Here is a 17,142-nt window from a genome sequence, read left to right as displayed (position 1 = left end):
GATGTTCTGTTTCTACAGTAGTTCCTGCTTAGCCTTAGGCTATAAATGAGCCAAATTTCATTCTCATGTTGCATAAGTTATAACAAGAAAAATTAGAGAAGTTCAGAAGAATAGAAATTGAATATGAGTAAACGTATTAGTACTATTATTTACTATGATGGTGAGGTTCGTGACATAGAAAACGGTGTTGTTTTTTTATGGGAGAATATAGCGCAATTGGTTTTTAACCAGAACATAGATTTGACAAAACTTCGTAAAAGAATTAGGCACAGAACGACGCCAATGAAAGTTTTGTTTATTAAGTATTGATTTTGTGCTTCAGTTGATCCCGTGACATATGACTCATTTGATATCAAAGGTGGTTGTTACTTGGAGGCGATGGTGCAGACTCATCTCACTAGTGGATCACCCTATCTTGAGTTATATGTACAATTTTCATCGCTAAATAAAGCACTTGCGACCTCAACATCTACTGTTGTTTGAGAGGAATACACGACCCCTACCCAACACTCTGTTAGTGGGAGGCAAAACAAGAAAGTAACTGTGTTTAGTGGCAGTATAGAATATACAACCCCTACACGACACTCGGTTAGTGGATATGTTTGATGCTGGAAATACGTACTAGGGAATGACATCAACTTTTAGTGGTTGGCAATCCACATCTGATTGGGGACGTTACGAAACATCCACAAAAAGGGATGATGTACTCCCTACGACGTCTACCGACGAGGGGACCTCATACGTTGCAGATGATGGTGGGTTGGATGATGAGTCTAATGTGGATCCACCTCAAGAGCCCGGCTCGGATGGTGTAGAAGTTGCATTATTTTCTAAACCAAAGCCTGTCTCAATCGAACCTAAAGACAGTGAAAGGTGTTCAGATAATGAAGAAGAAGATCCGCGATTCACGATGTACTCGCCTCCAGCCCACATACATAATGTCGATCTATCGGTAGATGATGGGTTGGAGTTTCAAGATCTACCACACAGAAGGCGTAACCATACAAGTTCGTCATTGGATTCAGGTGAATTGGAAGTTGAGAAGGAGTTTTCTAGTAAGGATAATTTTCTCGGTGCATTGAAATAATATAGCATCATGAACAAGGTTAACTACCACATGGTTCAATCCAAATCCAAAAAGTTTGAGGCCAAGTGTACAGTGCAAGACGGTACATGTTCATAGAAAATCATAGCTTCGGTTAGGAAAAAGACAGGGTTGTGAGAGATAAAGAAGTATAAAGGTCCACATACATGTGTTATCGATACAGTATCACTGGGTGTTTAGGGTTTTTGAATATTACTATTATTATTTAATGTTGCATTATTTAACGTACTTCGTTGACAGGTGTTTCACAAGATCATCCCAAGATGGATTCAGATATGATAGCTGGCTTAATACTACCGATAGTGAAGGTGGATCCTAGGACTTCTATGTCGGTCTTAATTACCAATATTCGTAGCCAATTCAGGTACAAGCCTTGTTACCACAAGGCCTGGATAGCTAAGCAGAAAGCGTTGGAAAAGATGCATAGTGGGTGGGACGCTTCATATAATGAGGTGTGATAGTGGTGTCAGGTGCTAGAGAGGTACGTCCCAGGTTGCGTAACAGACCTTCAAATAGACCCTGCGTACTACAACGACCGCTTGTTCCGTGGATGCCAAGTGTTCAAGTGTATGTTCTGGAGCTTTAAACAATACTGGGACGTATTTGCGTAGTGCAAGCTATTGGTATAAATTGACGGTACCTTTATGTATGGTAAACTAGTTGTAGCACAGGATGGCTATGGGAGAATCCTTCCAATTGTATTTGCAATAATACTAGGGGAGTTTAGTGACAACTGAGATTTCTTTTTTTCTAGGTTAAGGAGGCATGTCTACCCCTAACCTGATATCTACATTATATTGGATCAGGGCACTGGAATACTAGCCGCAATTGAGCGATGGGGAAGCCTATGAGATCGTACACACCATTGGTACTGTTTAAGGCACGTAGTGTCAAACTACTACGGGCAATAACAGCATACCACTGAACGACGAAAAGTGACCAACATGGGTATTTAATCTTCACTAATATAATTTCGTTTGTAATATTCAATTTATTCTGAATGGAAGAATGGTATGTAATTTTCGCTATCAACTTATATTGACAGGGTACGAGATCAATACATATCATTTTCATAAAATGTTGGTGATTTTGTGGTTAAATAACGATCAAGGTGCAGACTACCTCTGTAACATACCTTTCAATCAGTGGACACAAGAATACAATGGTGGCCTACAATATGGTCATATGACTTTAAACCTAGCTGAATGCATAAATTCTATTCTAAAAGGAACGCGTCATTTACCGATAACCTTGGTTGTTTGGGAGACATATTTCTGTTTGGCAACACTATTTCCAAAGCGAGCAGCGAATTATAAATGCCAAATGCAGGGAGGTCATGTATGGTGCCGGAAGGTATTGCAAGAAATTAACAAAGCAAAGTTGCTTGCCAACACCATGCACACAGTGTGTCACGATCGCGACATCCTATGATTTTGTGTGACGGAGTTCGATAGACCGAACCAAGGTATTACCGGTGAGTAATATCGTGTACACCTGAAAAATAGGACTTACGACAGTGGGAGGTTTGACGCATTTCGTTATCTATGTCCTCATGTAATTGCAGCTTATCAGAATCTTCGTTTGGATCCCATGAGTTATGTCGAAGATGTGTACAGATTAGAATACATGTACAACGTATGGAGACACGTATTCCCACCAGTTCCAGATGAACGTAAGTGGCCATCTGTATCGCTTGCTCCGTTTAAGTTGTTATTGGATAGATATTGCGTCGCAAACTAAAAAGTCGACCTTGCTTAAGTAGAATATGTGATCATATGAATATCTAGGAAAGAACGAACCAACAAAAGTTATGCAGATGGTGTAAGAACCTAGGTAATACAATTTGAACATGTTCAGATCGAAATAGTTCATTATTGATTAAATGAAACTATGTTGCATTATTTCTATCGCCTTATTCAAAAGAACTTCTGTTTTATTAAATAGGAAAAAATATAAAAATAATTGACTATTAAAATATTTAAAATAAATTTTATTTTACTAAATGAAATAATATAAAAATAGTTTGTACAAATATATTAAAAAAATAATGCATGTGCCGGTCGGAATCAATGCCACATGGGGGTGGTTCACGGTTACGTACTGGATTCCTTCTTGGTTCAGCTTTCGACGAGGGTTGTACTTGTTCCAGTAAGGGTTTTGGTTGTTTTGGTTATGGGTGTTAGAAGGATGACCCACCTTGATAAAACAAAGAATGTGAAAGTGTTTGCATCACCCACGGTGGAGGTGTTTGAATTCCATAAGGCGATAGAGATTGGAATTGAGATGAGCTCCCCAATGGTGCCTTGTGTGATCCTTCCTATGACGATAGCCTATATATCGTTGGTTGAGTTGGAGTCATCAGGAAAGGAAATTCACCGGGCCATGCATTCCAACCTAGTATAGCACTGGGAAAAAGAAACATATAAGGGTTAGGATACATATAAGGGCTAGGATACTCACATGGCATAATCAGAAGGGGTTGTGGTGTGGGCATCGTCACTTGAGGCATTGGGCCTGGTGATTGCGCAGGCACTGTTGATGGGCTCACCCTGTCAACCCTTCTCCTTGGATTTAAAGGGCCCCATTGTTCCCTTTCGACACGAAATTGTCGACGCCTCTACTCTTCAGAAAGTAAATATGACTTGCCATGGATTCTAAACCATGGTATGTAATCTGACTCGCACGCTAACTTTGGAACAATGATCGGTTCGCAAATAGGTATATGATTATATTGATTTTCTCACATTTCGATCTGATCCAAAAAGAAGACTGACCAAATCGTATTTGGTCACCGTAAGTTGATTTTGTGCTTTTCATCAAGCACTTCAAGTGCCACAGGAATCGGTTGTCAGAATCCAAATTATTGTAACACTCTATCCATCTGATGCATCTCGACGATAGCGTAGTTGACTAATAGGACCCTAACGTGCCAGATGTTTGGATTTTGTAGGAATTTATTTAGAATTACAGCCTGAATTGTCTGATCCTCGTATGGTGTCCATTGAAACTATATGAACGTGATAAAAATATTAGTTATATACATAATGCGAAATATTAAATATGAAATGACTATGTTATGTATATATATTTCATTTAATACTTACATGCGCTTCCGACCGTTGGTTTAATAGAAGCCGTATATCTTCAAGAGCGGTAGGTATTCCAACATAACTCGCCGAATGGTTCCACCTAATTAAATAATTTTTTAGCATAAAACTATATTTTAAATCTATGTAATAATTGTAAAATCTAATATAAATTTTACCTCGTTAAGAGTGAGAATGTATATGGTTGGTTCACTCGATGACGTAAAAATGGAAAATAAAATTGAGCCCATGATTGTAGTAGTGATAGGCAACATCCGATTTTGGCTTTATTTGGTTTCGTCACCCGACACATCTCCCAGTACAATGTCAACAACACGGTAGACCCCCAACTGAGTTCGCCAACTACTCTAAAATCGACGAGTTTCAATAGCCACCTCAGATGTATGAGGTTTCGTGACAAGTCTGGCATCAGATAACCTCTAATCATCTCAAGGATATATGCCCGTGCGTATCATATTCTTTCAACTTCAGTCAAATTATACCCCAGTTCCGGGAATGTGTCTCGTTACCAGCCCTTCTAGATCTGACCTTCGTAAATATTATCTAGAATTGCACCTAAAAAATCGTAGCATATGGCTCCCCAATCAGCAGATTGAGCAAACCCGGTGAGTACGAACCCATCCACCGGCAATCTTAATTGTAATTGCACGTTCTCCACAGTGATGGTACACTCCCCGTATGGAAGATGGAATGTGTGCGTCTCAGGTCTCCACCTCTCTATGAACACGCTAATGAGTTTCGGGTCCAACGTGCACCCCTAACCTATATTGGCCATATGCGAAAAATCCGCTTCCCTCATGTAATTTTCTATTAACGGTGATGGAAGACCAGATATATTACGAATATAACATTATAACACCCAATCTACTGACTATTATAAAAAAATTACAATAAAAAAATTAATTAAAATTACATAAATGAAAAAAATTTTAAATAATATTCAAAAATTGAAATTAAACCTTACCATTTTTCATTTGGTCGACGAAGATATGTTTATGATCGAGACGAATTAATTTCCAGGCCATTGCTAACATGATCAAATATCTTACAAATTATAAAAAAAAAATACTAATATAGAAAAAAATTAAAGGAAATAGTTATTTAAAGAGAGCTTAAAAAAATTTAGGGAGAAATTTGAGAGCTTTTTAAAAATTTTGGAAGAAATTTTAAAGGAAATTGTGTGAAAAAAATAGGCGGGGGGCTTTTTATAGTTTTTTTTATGACCGTTAGCCCCTCAACAGTTAAATTTTTAAATGACCATCCTTGAGGGAGCACTTTTTCCATGTCAGCAAAGCGCATCCACGTCAGCATGTTTTTTGCTGACATGGTAAAAGCGCTTCCTTAAGGACGCGCTTTTCTGAAATTTTCCCTTAAAACGTGCCTACGTGGAAGCGTTTTTGTAATTTTGGCCCATTCCGGTAAATAAAATTTAAAGCGGCCCATTTTCGTAAATAAAGTAGGAAATGGGCCTTTTTTTAGTAAAATGGTAAGTTTATTATAAGGAATATTAAAAAACGGGTTAGGCCTCGAGTAAGGCACTTTTGGCCCCGCTTCGGCCCAGCTCGAGCTCACAAAAGGACAAAAAAATTACTATTTTGTTGTTGTTTTAATGTTATTTTCTTGTCGTTTTCTCCTTATTTTGCTATTATTTCACTATTATGTTACTACTATTTTATTGTTATTATTTGGATATTGTATAATACTTGTTTTATTCTTTTATTCTTTTTTCTTTTTTTTTTACTTTAGAGGCATTTGCTTATTAAGTTGCATCTATTTTAGTGTTATTTTAAGTATACATATTTTTTAAAATTTATTTCCAATTTGTTGAGAAATATTTTATTTTAATGTTTTTAATATTTTTGATGTATTATATAAAAATAATATAACAACTAATACGGGTGAGCCGAGTCGGGCCCGGATTTTAGCATTTTTATCCGGGTCGAATTTGGACAAAATTTTAGACCCATTTTTCGGGTCGGGCCCCGGCCTAGCAAATGGCCTAAATTTTGTGTTGGGCTCGACCCAGCCAATGAGCACCTCTAATTGTTTACTTATTTTAAAAATATTTTTTTTGAATTTTTTTATTTTATGATAACTAGGCATTGTCATATGTTAGTAATCGACATTAGCGTGGCTTCTGTTAACAATCATGTCAACGTTGCCATTAAATATTAATAGTCAACGTCAGTCAAAAGATCTATTTGGCTAATTTTGTTAGTTAAGAGCTTAATTGGGTGTAAAAAGTTTAAAGGGGCTAAATTGATTTTTTTTAATAAATGTTTGATTGCTTATAATACCATCAAGCCTAAAAAAATATTACAAATTAAAATTATGAGTTAGTATTTAGTACACTGACAGTTTACAAATTAAAAATTTTCTATGTGTCTCCTTTTTTAAAATATTTCTTTTTTAATATTTTATTATACTCCTATAAGACACTTGTTAACCCCTTAATTCTTCTTGTGCGGTCTAAAAACTCCACTGAGAGTGTACTAAATATTATTCCTAAATATAATTGTGCAATTTCTAAAAATTATTGATAATTAAAAATTAAGTTAGAAATCAAATATACAATATCTGAATAATAAAAATTAAACATATTATCTTTACAAATTTAAATTTTTATTATAAGGTTAAAATATGCTTCAAGTCCTCGTCTACTTTGTATATTTGGAATTTAACCACTACTTTTATTTCAAGAATTTTAATCCCTCTACTTTTTGAATTTAAAATTGCAAGTCCAATTGTTAACATTGTTAAAATTTTTCTATTAAATTCAAATTCATTACAACACTATTTTTTATTACATGATTACCAAGTGAGTATTCTTTTATTTTAAAATGTTAGACGACCAAATTTAAGAATTTTAATAGAGTTAAAAATTATGCTTGAATTTTGAAATATGAAAAAAGAGGGGATAAATACCTAAAAATAAAAGCAGAGAGACTAAATTCCAAAAGTATGAAGTATATAAGGACTTAGAGCATATTTTAATATTTTTTATAAATAAATGTAGGCTTAATACACACTTAACTCCCTAATGTATACAATTTTTCTCACTTTGGTCTTTCAAGTTTTTTTTTAAATCATTGCAGTCTCTAATGTTACCAAGCACAATCAATTCAATCCTTTCAACATTAAAAAACTATCAAGGATATCAAAATAATCATATGTTACCACATGTAATTTGACCATGTCATAGTGATGTCATAAATTGAAAACCTAAAAAAATAAGTATAAACTAAATAAATTACAAAATTATTAAAATTATAAAAAGATTACAAAAGATTATATAAATATAAAAACTTTACTAATTTTTTTTAAAAAATAAGAAACATTAATATTTTTAAAGTTTTGGATAAATTACACCTAAGGTCACTAGACTATTAGTAAGTTTATGTTTTGGTGAATCAACTTAAAAAAATTACAAAATAATCACTGAACTTATTACAAAAGAGTACGTGCACGATGATAAATAAATAAAGCTTACTTTAGTCATTACATAGGGGTCCCAGGCAAATAAACATATATTGTCAATAACGCTAGAAAAGTACTAAAAGTTGTATTTTAAAATATTAAAAAATTGATTCAATTTTTCTTAAATATTTTTAAAATACAATTTCTATAAAAATGATTGTGTTTTCAACTAAATAAAAATTTTATATCAATTTTTTTAATATTTTAAATGTGATTAGTGAAAGTATACTTTATTTTAATATATAAAATTTTTACTCTACAATTTCTAATAATTTTTACTGTAACACCACTTATCCGTATCCGGCGTCAAGATAGGATTAGAGGCATTACCGGACTTAAACATACACATACATGTAAAACCGGGCCATAAAATTTCAACCAATCAAAAACATTCAAACAGATGCATATCGTCCCTTATACGGGCCTACGACACTCAAAACATACATCGGGGGTGGTTCGGGACTAAACCGAGAACTTCTAAAAATTTTACAACACTTAGAGAAATTTTCTATGTTTAGAGAGTCACACGCCCGTGTACTCAGCCCGTGTAACTCTCTATTTATGACGTCATCAACAAATAAGGGTCACACGGCCAAGTCACACGCTCGTGTGCTAGGCCGTGTTCTCCACACGGCTAAGACATACGGCTATGCCTCTGCCCATGTGGCTAACACTTAGGCTATTTTCCAAGCCTGGGTCAACCATAATCCCTCACACATTTATACAACATCAAGGACATATAACATGGCATCCATTCAATGATTAAACATCTTCAATTAAGTTACAAACATAACATTTGCATGTCATCATACTTGTGTTTCTCATACTCATTTTATATCAAGTCTAGGCATACGAAATCATATTCATTTGGCCTTGTTATCTTCATTTACATCATTAACTTACTCTAAATTTACACTTTTATACTAAAAATATGGTCACATCTATTGATCAAAGTTCATCCATCGAATATACATACCATATCATACATCCATCGATATCAAGCCATCACAACATGCACATCATTGAGACATTAGAACGGTCAAGCAAAATTAATTAGGTTTACAACCCAATGAATTTATAAGCCATATCTCATGGCTCTATACAAATGAATCATTATAAGCCAACTCAATTGGCCAAATCATGAAACACATATCATAAAGTACTAAGTATTTATACATGCCACTCACTTGAAAACACTTAAGATTTATTAATATCCCATCTTGATAATTTGATAGTGTGCTGCTGCCTCCGACGATCTCTAACCTCGAGCTAACCTGACAACACTAAAAGAAATGGAAAGGAGAGGGGTAAGCTTTATAGCTTAGTAAGCCTGTATGAAAACAATAATAACCAATTTATTAACGTACTTTTTCCAAATTCTTACAACATGTTCTCATGGCAACACAATTGAAATTATACATAATTCCACTATTTGCTCATATTCCAGTCAAGTTGTCTTCTCGAGTCATAGTTACTAAATTATTTATATCTAGAGCTACAGAACTCCAAATTAAGATATGCTAACTTTCCTTAAAACTAGACTCACATATATTCTTACCATAAAATTTCCAGAATTTATGGATCAGCCAATAAGTACAGTTTATTCTTCAAAGTTACCCCTATTCTGTTGTTTGAGGACTTTGACCTGTCTTTACTAAAAATTAATTATCTCATAGTACGGGATTTGGATAATGTTCCCGTCTATTTCTCTTGAAAATAGACTCATTAAGGATTTATTCATATGAATTATAACCCATAATTATTCTTGTAAAATTTTTAGTGATTTTCCAAAGTTAAGACAGGGGATTTCGGAATCACTCTGACTCTATCTCACAAAATTTCAAATATCTCATAATACAAATTTCTTTTGCTTACATTGTTTCCTCTATGTGAAACTAGGCTCAATAAGCTTTAATCTCATATGTTATTTGATCTCTAATTAAATTTCCACAATTTTTGGTGGATTTTCAAAGCCGGACTACTATTGCTGTCCAAAACTATTTTAGTGCAATATAATGATAACTATCATAAGTTCATTTTCAACTAATCATAAACTCGCCATTTCAAGGATTCCATGTTCAATTACACAATGACATAATAACATAACCATAAAGCTTATTCATCATTCAAGCATTTTTGTATATTTATCATATGTTCATATATATACATATGCATAAACTTTCTCACCATAAGTCATTCTTCATCAAGGCATTACTCATGAGTTTAGCGTACATACCTGTACTCACTCATAGTATATCACATAACCATACCTTCTTTAACATGCCCTCTTCGGGACTTTCATCATATTCATTGCATTATCCGTTGAACACTCAGAATACTATTGGATACGCGGAAAACTTGCACATAAGTGCCACATATACATACGTAGCCAAAGCTACCTCATATCATGTAACGCTCGCAATGGAGCTACTCACGGGCTTGCTTATAAAAGCTACTGGTCAAGGTGTAACTACACGAGCTGCTCACAAAAGCTGTTAGGTATCCGACCATTCAAGGATTACCTAGCCACCGGTAGGACACACAAGACCATTACCCGGAACTCAATCACATGTATCTCATCCATTATGAACTCGGACCACTCAATGAGCTCGGGTGCTATCATCCATAATGAACTCGGACCACTCAACGAGCTCGGATGCCACATATATCACGAACCCAGACCACTCAACGAGTTCGGACTTCTTAATTCCTAGTGACATGTCACCTGTATCTTAGACTATCTAGACAATTCCTAATATTCAAACGAGATTTTTCTCACTTGCACATTGCATCTCTATTGCACTTGCTCGTGATGTCGTGGATAGCGACCATAATATCATTCATGCTTACAATAGTACCAATTGCCCATTCATAGCATAATAAGGCATAACTCAAATAGAAAATAAGCTTTTAGGAGTTTACATAATAGATATCATATGTTTTATATATCACTTGTCATGTATCTTCATTTTCTTGCATTTCATGTCACATTTCCACATCATATACACCATTCCATCAACTTTTCTAATATATTAAATCATGCAATATATGCAATAATAGTAAGGAATATAATTCAAACATAACATTGCATTACTATTATCATACGAACTTACCTCGAATCCGAGCACAACTAATTATTCCATTTTAGTCCATAATCTCGTACTTTCCCGATTTAAGCCCGAATCTTGGTTCTTGATCTAACATTTCAAATATAGCTTATTTATTACTCACATTATTCAAATTGACCCAAAAATCATACTTTTATAAATTTACATTTTTACCCCTAAACTTTCACATATTTGCAATTTAGCCCCTAGACTCGTAAAATGAAATGTGTTCGTTTTTCTTGTACTTTAAGCCTAGCTGAAGCTTTATTACTCTTGCGACAGCCCACTTTTCTCTTTCATTTCACACATTTATTACCCATTTTACAACTTTTACATTTTAGCCATTTTTAGGTGTTTTCATGAAAAATCACTTAGTAAAAGTTGTTAAACATACTTCAGTCTTTCATATTCTTTCATTAATCTTCAAAATACTAACATATCATGCATGAGTGAATTTTTAAACATGAACCCTAGTTAAAAATATGGGTAGAAATGAGTAGATCATGTCACAGGGACTTCAAAAATGCAAAGAACATCAAAAACAGGGCTTGGAAACACTTACTATTGAGCTTGGAAGCTTGAAAACCCTAGCCATGGTGTTCTCCTTGGTTCACACGGCCATGGGGTAGAAGATGAAAAAATTTTGGCTTTTAATTTGTCTTTTAGTCCATTTAATCACTAAATGACCAAGTTACCCCTAAAGCTTTGTTTGGAATTTTTACCATGCATGTCCATTTTTGTCCAAATTTTTAATACTTGGTTAAATTACTATTTAAGAACCTCTAATTAATGATTCAATTCAATTTCATGTTAAAAACTTCTAGAACTCAAGTTTTACAATTTATTCAATTTAGTCCTTAAAGTCAAATTAAACACTTTTTACATAGAATTTCTTCATGAAATTTTCACACAATCATACCCACATATCATAAACCTTATAAAAATCATAAAATAATTATTTCTATATCAGAGTTTTTGGTCTCAAAACTACTGTTCCGACTAGGCCCTAATTTGGGATGTTACATTTACAATATTTTTCAACTTCAAATAATTTTTATATTTTTTTAAAAGTTTTAAAAAGCTTTAATATATTTTTAATTTTTTAAAATTTTATTTATATTTTTTTGTAATTTTTATATTTAAAAAAATTAAGGTTTTTCTAGATGATTTGACATCATAGTGACGTCAATGTATGACACGTGTCAACTTATAATTGCCTTGAGATCCCGACTATTTCTTTTTAATGCCCAAAGGATTGAACTGGAAACACATAATAATGTTAGCGGCTGAGATTATAATGTTTGAGAATGTTAGGACTAAAGTGTGCCAAAAGAATCTTTAAGGATCAAAGTGAAAAAAGGTATACATTAGGGACCCAAGTGTACATTAAGCTATAAATTTAATATGATATAAATACACTCCCGTGCATTGTACGGGCTTTAGTCGGCTATAAAAACTAAAACCCTAGTGTTCCTCCCTCTTAATCCTCTCTTTGGCTGAGCCGACTAACCGAGAAGCTTGTGAACTCGATTTCTGTTTGGTTTGAAGGAAAAAAGGTACTAAACTGAAACCTGTGAGCGTTCTTCCTGTTTTCAGTTCTGATTACTGTATTTTATTGTTAATTTCTAATCCTCTACTATAATTTGTCTTGTTTTATTGAAGATCATATCAAAGTTATCTTGATAATTTTATTTGATTTGTATACCTATTATTCTGTGTGGGTTTTTGTTGAGGGCTTTTATATTGTTTTCCTAGAAAATTGAATCTGTTTGGAACTTTTTTCAAAATTTGTTTAGGGCTTTTTTTTTCTTGAATCTAAGGAAAATAATCTCATAAGCATATCTGTGTTTGATTTATTTGGCCGAAGGCTAACTCTTAATCAAATGTTTATTAAGCTAACTCGTCTTTGTTTTGCTGCAGGTCAATAGTAAAAATGGTTCAATATAATTTCAAGAAAATCACTGTTGTACCGAATGGGAAGGACTTCATAGATATTATTCTCTCACGTACCCAACGGCAAACTCCAACTGTTGTCCACAAAGGGTATGCGATTTCCCGTCTTCGCCAGTTCTATATGCGTAAAGTTAAATACACCCAGCAGAATTTTCATGAGAAACTTTCGACAATAATCGATGAGTTCCCTCGCCTTGATGATATCCATCCATTTTATGGTGATCTTCTTCATGTTCTCTATAACAAGGATCACTACAAGCTTGCTCTTGGCCAGATAAATACTGCTAGGAATCTCATTAGCAAGATTGCTAAAGATTATGTCAAGCTATTAAAGTATGGTGACTCGCTATATCGGTGCAAGTCGCTAAAGGTTGCTGCACTTGGTCGTATGTGTACTGTCATAAAGAGGATTGGCCCTAGTCTAGCATACCTTGAGCAGATTAGGCAACATATGGCAAGGTTGCCATCTATTGATCCAAATACTCGAACCATGTTGATTTGTGGGTACCCTAATGTTGGTAAGAGTTCATTTATGAACAAAATCACGAGGGCTGATGTGGATGTCCAACCTTATGCTTTCACTACCAAGTCACTCTTTGTGGGTCATACAGATTACAAGTACCTTAGATATCAAGTAATTGATACACCTGGAATTTTGGACAGGCCATTTGAAGATCGAAATATTATTGAGATGTGCAGCATTACAGCATTGGCTCACCTACGAGCTGCAGTGTTGTTCTTTTTGGATATATCTGGGTCATGTGGGTACAGCATTGCTCAGCAGGCAGCTCTTTTTCACAGCATTAAATCTCTCTTTATGAACAAACCCTTGATCATTGTTTGCAATAAGACTGATTTGCAGCCATTGGATGGCATATCTGAGGAAGACAGGAAATTGGTCATGGAGATGAAAACTGAAGCCATGAAGACTGTGATTGGTCAAGGAGGTGAGCCTACAAATGAAGAAGGGGTGCTATTGACTATGAGCACTTTGACTGAGGATGGAGTGATTGCTGTGAAGAATGCAGCTTGTGAAAGATTACTGAATCAGAGGGTTGAGTTGAAGATGAAATCGAAAAAAATAAATGACTGCCTTAATAGGTTTCATGTTGCATTACCAAAAGCACGTGATCAGAAGGAACGGCCAGCTTGCATACCCCAGGCAGTTTTGGAAGCTAAAGCCAAGCAAGCAGCAGAGAAAGAAAAGAGGAAGACTGAAAAGGAATTGGAGGATGAGAATGGTGGTGCTGGTGTGTATTCTGCTAGTTTGAGGAAGAACTATATATTGGCAAATGATGAATGGAAAGAGGACACAATGCCTGAAATTCTTGATGGTCACAATGTGTACGATTTTATTGACCCTGATATCTTGTTAAGGCTTGAAGAGTTGGAGCGTGAAGAGGGTCTTCGACAAGCGGAGGAGGAAGGTGATGACTTTGAGATGGATGGCCAAGAATTATCCCTGGAAGAGCAAGAAGCACTGGCTGAGATCAGGAAAAAGAAGAGCTTGCTTATTCAACAGCATAGGATGAAGAAAAGCACTGCAGAAAGTCGGCCTGTTGTACCAAGAAAGTTCGACACAGATAGAAAGTTCACAACAAGGAGGATGGGCCGGCAGCTATCTTCTTTGGGGCTGGATCCCTCTCTTGCAATTAGTCGTGCTCGTAGCAAGTCAAGAGGCCGGAAAAGGGAGCGGTCAGTTGATAAGAGAGAGGGTGATGGTAGAGATGCTATGGATATAGATGACAACCAAGCAAGCAAAAAGCTCCGTCTAAGGTCTACATCTCGGTCAAGGTCACTATCACGACCTCCTGGTGAAGTTATACCGGGAGAGGGCTTGAAGGATTCTGCTCAGAAGATAAAGGCTATTAAATTGGCCAAGAAATCTGTGTTAAAGAGGAACAAAAATGCTCGCCGTGGGGAGGCTGATAGAGTTATTCCCACATTGAAACCAAAGCATCTGTTCTCTGGGAAACGTTCCATTGGAAAAACTCAAAGGCGATAAGAATTGTAAGTTATTCGTAGTTCTGTTGCTCTTCATTGAATGATGCGCCATCAACCATGCATTCTCTGTGCATAGTCTTTCTATTATTATTTCAACCCGGAGACATAAACTTGCATAACTCTATCCTGTGGTTATTATATGAAGAGTTGTTATAATGATAGTTTGAATGTGGATGAATTTGAGATATGGTTAGGACTTGATGCATGAATTTGTTTTCAATCTGCTTACCAGCTAAAGATGGTTTGTTTGATTTTGTTTTGCAGGGTGTTGGGGAGAGAAGATTTTGTTTGGGTTTTTGTTGGATTATGGCTATTTTATTATGTTTGCTGTATGGCAGTCGGATTTAAATGGAAATTTTGTTAGTTTGCTTGTGATTTACATTTCTCTAATTATTTTGGTTAAACAATATCGTGTTGGAACAAACACTAGGTTGAGTGGAATATTAAGATATTTAACGTTGCTCTTTTTCTTTTAATCCACGTTTTAGATATTTGACTGAGTTGAAGTAGATTACATCCATAAATGAACCCCATGAGATTTAACTTTGGGTATTAGATATTTGAGTTTTGAATGATTGGGTGGCTGATGCTTAGCCAATTTGATCATTTTGGCAAAAACTGGGCTTCAATTACAAACTAGTTTTCATTATTTTTTGGATAATTCAATTTTATCCTTTTTCTTCTCTAGGAATTTAACTTTGATGGTTATGTTGGTCTTAGATATGGTGTAGCAGATTTTTGAACTGATATTGTTAATTGTATTATTAAATTGATTTTAATAATTTATTAATATATTTATGTGATAATGGTAATAAAAGGTATATTACTTAATATCATGAAATTAATTAATTTGATAAAAGTTTTGTTTAAAAAGTAACTTAATATATTATTAATCTATAAAATCATTGAGCATAATTCGATAAATTAAAGATAATAAAAATCCAAATTTTCAATTAAATAAATATAATAAGATTTTATTTTAAATATCATAATAATTAATAATGTTAAAATTAATTTTTATAAGTAATCCATAACCTATATTTATACTTGTAATCAATATTGAATTGGACATTTTGAATTACATAAAGAGTTTGGATATAGAATGAGATGAAGATAAGATTAGAACTTAATAATCTAATTCAAATTAAAATCGAATTTTAGCATTCAGAAGTTATTAAGAATGATAACATCGATAAGTTGGGAAAGGAAATAGAAAGATAATCGAAATAGGTAATTACTCATGTTACTTTATGTATTTAGATTTTTCAATTTTAAAATTACATTCTCTTTATTATTTTTTTATAATTTTCATTACTGATGGTAATTATAATTATACAATTTTCTAAATTTATTTAAGATTAGTAATGGAAAGCTTCCAAATATGTTGACGAGTCATTGTATGGATAACCATTCGTGTTAATTTCTTTAAATGGGTATTTGAAAGCTTTTGGTTTGATAGATGGTTTGCAACTCAACTTATAGTAAATAGAAATTACAAATAAGTAAATGAAAATTCATAATAACCAATAATTTATTAACTTCAAATAAATAAATGAAAACTACATAAATTTGTAATAAACTTGATCATTTTTATTACACTGAAATCATAATTAATTTTTATTTTTTTATTAGCTAAACATACAAATTAAATCAAATTCTAATCTTTTAATATTACAACTTGTATAAATTTATTATCCATTTGTTATAGGTTAAGATATATAATCTTAAATTAATTAAATTTTATAAAATCAATAATTTATTTGCTACGATATAATAATTATATTAGAAGTCTTTTTTACAAATTTATATATTACTATCCATTTAAATTAGAATTTGAGTGCATTTGAAACTATATCAGCTATCATCAAGACGATAATTTTTTTTAAAAGTTAGATAGATAATTTTAAATTAACTAATTTCCACAACGTAGTAACTAATCTCTATAAACCAACCCACAAATGGTGGTAGGATTCAATATTTCGATTTCATTTTTTTGTCCATTTGATTTTCCGATATTTAGAGTATTGTTATTTTGTTTTAATTTTTTCATGTCATTAAAGTATTCTATTTTTATTATTAAATTTTAAATATTATCAATATTTTATTACTATATTATTAGTTAATTAAAATGTTAATTAATAAATTCATTGAGCCAAAAAAAAAGTATAGTTACATAAATTCAAAAAAAATGAAACTCAACCCTAAAGAGTTTTAATTTCACTAAAATAATTGGTTAAAGATATAATTTGATAAAAAAAATTATCATGCTTATAAATAAAAATTTTGATTCCATTAAAATATATTTTTAAAAAAATTTATATAATAGTAAAAAAAATCAATTTTTACATTTACACTATTGTGTAGCCATGAATCAAAAAGTAAAATAAAA

General features: G+C 33.3%; 1 protein-coding gene across 1 annotated transcript; it reads left to right on the top strand.

Moving 5' to 3' along the window:
- The first annotated feature begins 12,214 nt into the window (after positions 1-12,214).
- On the top strand, positions 12,215-15,132 carry LOC107952121 (nucleolar GTP-binding protein 1). Its single transcript, XM_016887397.2, has 3 exons — positions 12,215-12,352; positions 12,717-14,759; positions 15,018-15,132. The coding sequence occupies exon 2, from the start codon at positions 12,730-12,732 to the stop codon at positions 14,752-14,754; it is 2,025 nt and encodes a 674-aa protein (XP_016742886.2). The 5' UTR covers positions 12,215-12,352; positions 12,717-12,729; the 3' UTR covers positions 14,755-14,759; positions 15,018-15,132.
- The last annotated feature ends 2,010 nt before the right edge of the window (positions 15,133-17,142 follow it).

The sequence above is a fragment of the Gossypium hirsutum genome, chromosome A02 (genome assembly GCF_007990345.1).
Source record: "Gossypium hirsutum isolate 1008001.06 chromosome A02, Gossypium_hirsutum_v2.1, whole genome shotgun sequence".
In the NCBI taxonomy this organism is placed as follows: Eukaryota; Viridiplantae; Streptophyta; class Magnoliopsida; order Malvales; family Malvaceae; genus Gossypium; species Gossypium hirsutum.
Note: the sequence above shows the minus strand (reverse complement) of the source record. Positions and strands in the feature narration are given on the sequence as shown.

Bases quoted from the DNA above. Each gene is read 5' to 3' on its own strand.
- LOC107952121 (XM_016887397.2), top strand. From the start codon at position 12,730: ATGGTTCAATATAATTTCAAGAAAATCACTGTTGTACCGAATGGGAAG.